At 45.1% G+C, this 7412-nt stretch overlaps 1 protein-coding gene across 1 annotated transcript in view; it reads right to left on the bottom strand.

Moving 5' to 3' along the window:
• Positions 1–243: 243 nt before the first annotated feature.
• The window catches only part of TMEFF2 (transmembrane protein with EGF like and two follistatin like domains 2), a 125294-nt gene continuing 118125 nt past the window's right edge, over positions 244–7412 (bottom strand). The window contains exons 9-11 of the mRNA XM_038142245.1: positions 6747–6905; positions 1899–1985; positions 244–1496 (exon numbers count right to left, since the gene is read on the bottom strand). Coding sequence (XP_037998173.1) covers positions 1400–1496; positions 1899–1985; positions 6747–6905 — 343 coding nt within the window. The 3' untranslated portion in view covers positions 244–1399. The remainder of the gene's footprint in view (positions 1497–1898; positions 1986–6746; positions 6906–7412) is intronic.

Below are 7412 nucleotides of genomic sequence, written 5' to 3'. Positions count from 1 at the left end.
ATTCTATCACTCCTCCAATCTGAAAACAAGGATCCAATATTGGAGAGCTGGGGTGAGGGCTGAGGAGCAGGGGGTTGCTGGACAGCCCTCTCTCCTGCCTTGGCCCAGCCTACAGTTCCAGGGAGCAGAAGGTCCTTGCAGGGCCAGCACCCCAGTGCCACAGAGCTGCCCTGTGCCACCATCTGCCCCTCTGCCTGTGCAAGCACCACTCCCACTCCCATCAATCAGCACAGACCAGGTGTCTGGAAGCATCTCTTGCCAATCACCTTTTATTACCTTTAAAAAGCCAAGAAACCCAGAACAAGACAAAAACTGAGACCGTGTGAACATCATGCAATGGATTCACTTTAAAGCAGGCTGGGGAAGGGAGGGGAAGACCAAAAGTCGTGTTAGAGTAGCAGTATCGCTGCACCCGTGTCTGAAGGCCAGGCCGGGTGGGCTGTCACTGGTGGGGCTGGTGGCGACTGCTGTGAGTGACCAGATGGATGCTGAAGCAGGAAATGGAAACACACTCATGAGACATCATCCCAGGTAACCCCGGGTCTGACTCTGACATGGTGATGACAGTGAGAAATACTCCTAACTCTTGTCTTGGGCACGTTCTGCCTGGGCAGAGTCTCTTTGGAGAGGGGCAGCACGGTGACTGCTGTTACAGGGCTCTTTAGCTCAGTTCTGCTACACGGTGGGACTACAGCTCGGGCACTCAGTGCAGAGGTGTTATCCAGCAGCAGTGATGTTACCCCACTCTGCCCTGCAGCCTCACTCTGCTGTCTTCAAAATTCACAGCGCAAACTAGAGCAGAATTACCTTCTGGAAAGGATGTGCTTTGGAGAGTTTCAGCTATCACAGAAATAACTTTGCATCTTGTCCATCACGTGGATGTGACAAAACACATGCCCTTATTTTCCTGAGGTATAGCCAACATTTGGGTTCATTACATTTAATGGAGTAGGGTCATCCATAAAGTTATTCATAAGGTATTTTCTGAGTGTTTTTCACCTTCTCTTTGAAAAAATAAATTATATCAGCATGTTCACGAGGTGCAAATGGGACTGGCATTTCAGCTGTTATTATGTTATTAACTTTTTTAACCTAATAATTTTCAATCAAGAGTGAGAAGCAATTTTCACTCACTCCAGTGACCAGAGTTGGAGGTTCTGCCAAGTGTTCTTGTAGGGTTCACCTTGACAGACACCTAATTCCATCCCAAATGGAAACGTTACCCCCGACACTCTCATAGGGAGAATTTCCATTTCCCCTTCGGTTAGGATTTAATTTAGAAGGCAAAGACTTCCTAAGCTGTGGGAGAGTAAAGATAGATGGCATGGGAGAAGAAGGCTGATGAAATGTAGTTGACTCCGGATCTGAAATATTTTATCCCTCCTCAATGTAGGTTAAATTATTCTTCACCTTTCCCACATCCATAATTGTCGCTGATCTTGGACCAACTCAAAACCCTACTACTGAGTTCAGTAGACTCAAAATTGCCACTAGAACTGGAAAAAGAAAAAAAAAGAGACTTGTTAGTGTCCATACACAATATCCCAAGACTATACACAGCTATGAGATACAGCAAATTTAAGAAAGGCAATTTTTTTCTCATCACTGAGTATTTATTATATATAACAAATACATGAAAAAGAAAAAACTATATTGTGTGATATAAATAGTTTATTTACATTACAGAAAAACATCAAGACAATGTATACTATTTCAAATATATCCATACATAATCAAATATAGCTGTAGTACATGTTCTCATTGGTGTAGATTACCACAAATGCAAGGCAACATGTGTAGATCTTGTCTTAATCTTTTGTCTATAATACTGTATTTTGTAGTCCAAGCTCTCTGCAGTTAGTTTTGCCATTGTGGAAACATGCGCTCTTTAAATTAACCTTGTCGATGCTCTTGTTGTGTTGTCTGAACTGTAGTGCCCTGTGTTTTGCTTCTGTCTGTGGATTCTGTTGCTCCTGGGACATTTCCTGGAAAAGAGAGTTGTGAGAATACACAGCTTTTAGCAACACATCTGCTCAAGAGGTGGTGGAGGTGGCGGGGGCAGCAGGGGCGCGAGGGGCATCCTCCAGCCCTCAGTGTGCTTCCTCCTCAGTGAAATGAAACCAGCTGGCTAATGGCAATGGCACCACAAAAAAACCCACCACAACCCCCAAACACATACTGTGAACAAAATTATGGCAAGGAAGATGTTTGGTTTCCTGAACCCTGGACACTCCTGCTGCACTGCAATGATGCCAAGCGCACTGCATTTTTCAGCTTTAAATAATGCGTTTATTTTGAGCGAGGTGCGGGTGGAAGATCCACGGTCCATGGATCCATGGCAAGGATGGTCCCATGCTCACCTGGCCAGCGTCCCAGGTCTGTGAAGTGCTTACACAGTGGCTGCAGGGGCTGCCTTTCCAAGGCCCTAAGTGTCTGCAGCCCCCTGAGTCTCCATGGCAATGCCCCTTGCTCAGCCCATGAGCAAACAGCTACTTCACTTACAGGTGCCTGCACCGTGCCACGGCTGCTTGGCTTGCTGTGGAAAGCACTTGTTCTGGAAAGCCCGAAATCTGACATTCCTTGGAAAGCAGCAGGGGCAAACCCCTCGTGTCTCAGGACCTCGAGTGTTCCTCAGCAAGGGCACGTTTCAACCTTTAACCTGCTGTGGGGACGCTACATTTCTCCCTAATGGAAAGCTAATGGTGTGTTTCTGGTTTCCTCTCACGGAAAGGCACCCTCAGGCAGAAGGCATGGAGAAGTTTAATCCCAGGTGGAGGCCAGAGGATGTTCTAATCAGCTGAAAACCAAGGGTGGTTATGGTAAAAACTGTGGGCAGCTGCACAACAGACACTGAAACACTTTCTTGGAGTGCCATGAGAAGAGGCCCCACAATACTTCAGATGACACTGGCATGGAAAAAAAACCCCTTTTGTATGGGGTTGACTTGTTCTTCTGTTACAGGAGGGCTTTCAGCAGCATTAGGTAAAACCCTACAGCTTATGAACTGGGGAGAGCCCACCTCAGTGCAGTGAGAGCTTAAAGAACTTGCCTGCAGCTCTGTGTCAAATAACTAACGGCAGAACAGAGTGAAATAAAATAAAAAAGGTCATTTTTTCCCCTCCCTGTTGAATGGGAGTGATGTTATAGTTTTGTGACGTCAACTGAAGGGCTAAACAGGAGCATAAGAACTTAGGAAGCATTTAAAAAATGCTGGAATACAATTATATAAGTGTCTAGCAAAATATGGGTCAGACTGTCCTGACTTGCCTTACTTTTAAGCCACCAGGACCACCCCCTCATGAGAAGCTGTATGGCTGTGGGCTATATTTTGCCTCGTTCCTTCCAGGGAAGCAGTGAAGTAGGCTGCTATCATTACTCCAGGAAAAACCAGGCTGTGTCTCCTGCGCTCTCGGGGGTCACGGCAGAGCTTTCATTGCGGAACTGAGGCAGACTTCAGCCGGTCTGCGATCTCATGACAAACTCATTATTCATTGTGAGCTCTCTGGAAAGGCCATCAGACCTCGGGAGTGAGGCAGGGAGCTGCTGTTGGCAAGCACAGGGCTGATTCCCTGTGCATCACGGGGACACCGAGAGCCCCCGGCCGCTGTCCCTGCACGGCCCCTCCTGCCCGGCCCGCACAGCGGGGCCTCCTGGTGCTCTGCAGGACATGGCCAGTGACACTTCCATGGCTGAGACAGCCCCAACAACAGCCAGGGCTCCTCCCTGAGCCCCCAGCATCTGGATTTGCAGCCCTGCTTTGCCCCAGCACTCAGCCATGTGAAGTAGGGTTGGGGAACCAGGGCACAGTGGGCACAACCAGAGTGATTTTCTATGAAATGTGGAGGAGCCGGGTGGCTGGGGGATGATGAGGATGGTCAGCAGTCCCAGGGGATGCAGCTGTGTGTGGTGGATACCAACTGCTCCTGGTATCCAGGAGCTGGAAGCAAGGAGATGAAAATCTCATAGGCACTTTCCCCAAACCAACACTGACAGTATCTACATAGTCGCTTCAAGCTCAAGAGAAATTAATTCAAATGTAGAGATTACTCCAATTAAGATGATGAAAAAGCATCTTTGAAGCAAAAATGCCCATGCTTCAATTGTACATTACCCATGGCTGGGAGCTTGGGAAGGCCCCAGGCTGCTTCCACACAATGCTACTGCACGTACAGGTGGGTTGTGTGTGAAGTGCAGTGGGGGTTCTTAAGGGGAACACTGGCGTTTAACCAGCTTTTGAGACTTAATCATCTGCTAAAACTGAGTGATAGGTTTTCCTTGGTTCTTAACTCTTTAATCAAAAGTCCTTTGTGGCGCACCGTGTGGGGGTGCATTCATTTATGAACACAGCAGTTACATCGATGTAAACCAAGTACTGGAGCACAGGCTGCCCTCCCTTCCTCCACTGAAGGTTTGCTCCCGAGCTCGAGTTACTCACAATGTGATTCATAGCAGGTAAAACACGTTATGCATTCATTTTTAATCAAGTTATTTCTTCACATAAATAAGCTGCTGTGACTAAACATTAGGGAAGCACTAAAAATGCAAAGCTGTAAAGAAAACTGCTGAGAATCATTATGACACTAGGCCGTACCTATATTATTTGCCATCCTCCTTCACTTTAATCACTGCTTCTTTTTTTGCTTTATCTCTAAGCTAAAAGTCCTTGGGCAGACTGTGCCTCGCTGTGCCTCTTGGCCTCTGGTTCCCTACTCTTCCACTCCAGAAACTTATTCCCAGTGCTGGCACTAGTGATGAGTAGCCAAGAGTCACTTAAACCCCGGTCATCATCACTTCTGTTGGTTGCATTTTCAGCTGAGTCCATTCTCTGACTCTGTTGGTTGTGTGGCCACAGAAATGGTAATGGGGGCAACTTGGAGGGCCAAGTGCCCAGGAGACAGAGGAAGGGGCAGGGGCAAACCTCAGCTGTCAGCAGCCTGTTTATTCAGATTAAAGTGTCTGTGCAACAACAGCCCCAAATGTTGCCAGGACTTGCTGAGAGCCTTCCAGCAATGGAGGACACCCCCAGAGATTTGCACCACTGTACGGGTAAAATTTTAAGAGCAACAACAATAATGATAGCTGGAAGATTACAATGGTACTTTTGTGAGGCTCACATGGATGCAGTGCACCAAACTCTTGATTAATTAATTAGCTGAAGTTGCACTGAAATGAGCAGCGAAGAATTTGGCTGCAATGCCCTCTGAGTGAAGTTTCTCTTCTTCCTCCCAGGAGCCTGGCAAGGCGGTTTCAGTACTTTAAAGAATTCAAGGTGTGGAGTTCAAACCAGTACAGTCAGGTTCTCCAAAGCAGAGAACTTCAAAAACTCAATTGCTCATGCATATGCTGCCACAACGCTCTCTTGTCATGTGGATTTCTCTTAGGCCACTTAAGAGCACACTTCTGCAAATGTATCTCAAATCATTATGCTGGGATGGAGGAGGCTCTGCAGTAATTACATGCATTACAGAAAAAAAGTCAAAAGATCATAAATTGACTTGGTTACAAAGTGTGGGGGAAAAGGTACTGTCTCTGTATGAAAACAGTGTGACAGGTAATTTGCATTACAGTACCGGATCACTCAGAGCTCCCTGTCTTCATTCTTCAGTATGAAGTACTTTGCTCACTGCATCAAGGTGACAAAACTAGACTCACTTGACAAAACAATACACATTTATTCCATTATCAGTTACTATACCACTTTATTTCTCTCACTACACGCAGTATTTTCGGTTGTTTGAATTACCTCTGTGAATACCACCTCCTGTAATCTACTGCCTCATTTGGTAGATGCCATTCAGGTGAGGAACTCTGGCTAAAAAAGGTTTTGTTTTGTGCCTTTAGGCCAGATTAATGATTTTTTTTTTGTCTTTTCCAGGAACAAATGCTCTACCACTTGTCTTCCAGCCAGGTAGTTCAACATAGGGACTGAAATAGAGACTTTATTTTATATGGAGGTATGATACCTGGCGCTTTCTTATTTTAAGAAGAAAATAAATTTTAAAAGAGCGATTTATCAGTGCTGCTAGCTGAATTAATTTAACCTTGTGATTTCTAAGAGGAGCCTGTGGATGTTTGACATTCAAAACTTACCCCAAGCCCTCCCAGAGGAAGTGAAACAGTCAAGATGGGGAGTAGAGCAGCACATGGAGGGGAAGGAATTGCATTTACCCCTCTCATTCTGAACTATCCTGGGGCTTTTTCCATTCACACAACCCTCTGCTCTCCTCACTAAAGAAAAAGCCCCGAGTACATCATATATGGAAGACCCTAAAACATGTGCAGTGCCTTTGAACATGCACTCAAGCCTAATGAAATCATTTAATCAGCGAGGTTGCAAACAGGCTTAAAAGTCTGTATGCTTTGCCTGATTAGGACTAAGGGAATGGGCCCTTAAGGAAACCAGATGGAGATATGATTAGTTTTATTAAGTGTTGATCCAGCTGCTGTATTTATATTTCCCCAATTTATATGAACAATATTTGTCCAAGCATCTGAAAACAAAATAGAGAACTTCACTTGCTGTAGGCACCGTTGCTACCTAAGTTTGATTAAGATGGAAGTAAAAAATCAGTCATAATAATGAAGGAGCCCTGGCTGGCTGGACCAGATGATATCTTCTGTTTGTTGGTGAATTAAATAGCATTTGTTATCAGCAGTGTCACTGCAGAAATCGGTATAATCAGCGCACATTGCAGGAAAAACAAAAGTCTTTTCTCTTTCTACTGTAAAATACCAGAGATACTGACCTTGTAATACAAAGGACTACAACACAGATGATAGCAATCTGGATGGTTCCAATCACAGCTGCTATTAAGACATACTGAAATCGTACTGGACCTGGAACCACATATAAAACGCTGTAGTCCTTTTTTTCACAGTGTTGTCCAGTATAGCCGGCATCGCATCTGAAATAAAACATATTTTTCCCTCATTATACCTGCTGCTTTCAAAGAATGCTGGAAAAATTGTATCTGGAAAAAAAATAGTGGCTGAAGCATAAGCTTATGTGGGTTTTTTTTTTTTGTTTTTTTTTTTCCAGAATGGACTTGTACAGAGAGAGTATCAATGAGTGCTCAACCTCTCAGAGGGAAGACTTGTGGTCCCCAGTGTCACCAAGGTCTGTGAGAGTGAACAACACTGTTAGAGTGCCAGGAGGTACCCAGGGGACCAAGACATAACTGGCTTCAAGTGGAACTACTTGTGATGAGAACCCATTTAGTTCCTTGCACAACATACTTTAAATTTCTCCCTTTCTTTGGGGAGGTGGGGGAGGGTGAAAAGCCATCGAGCTGAGGTTCCTTATGCAGATTACCCCTAAGGAAGTGATAAGCAATCATCCAGGCTCCATATGAAATGTGATTAGATGTTCCTGAAAGTGGATACATCATTTACATTTCGTCTGGTTGCTATAA

This window comes from Motacilla alba, chromosome 7, assembly GCF_015832195.1.
Source record: "Motacilla alba alba isolate MOTALB_02 chromosome 7, Motacilla_alba_V1.0_pri, whole genome shotgun sequence".
Taxonomy (NCBI): domain Eukaryota; kingdom Metazoa; phylum Chordata; class Aves; order Passeriformes; family Motacillidae; genus Motacilla; species Motacilla alba.
Note: the sequence above shows the minus strand (reverse complement) of the source record. Positions and strands in the feature narration are given on the sequence as shown.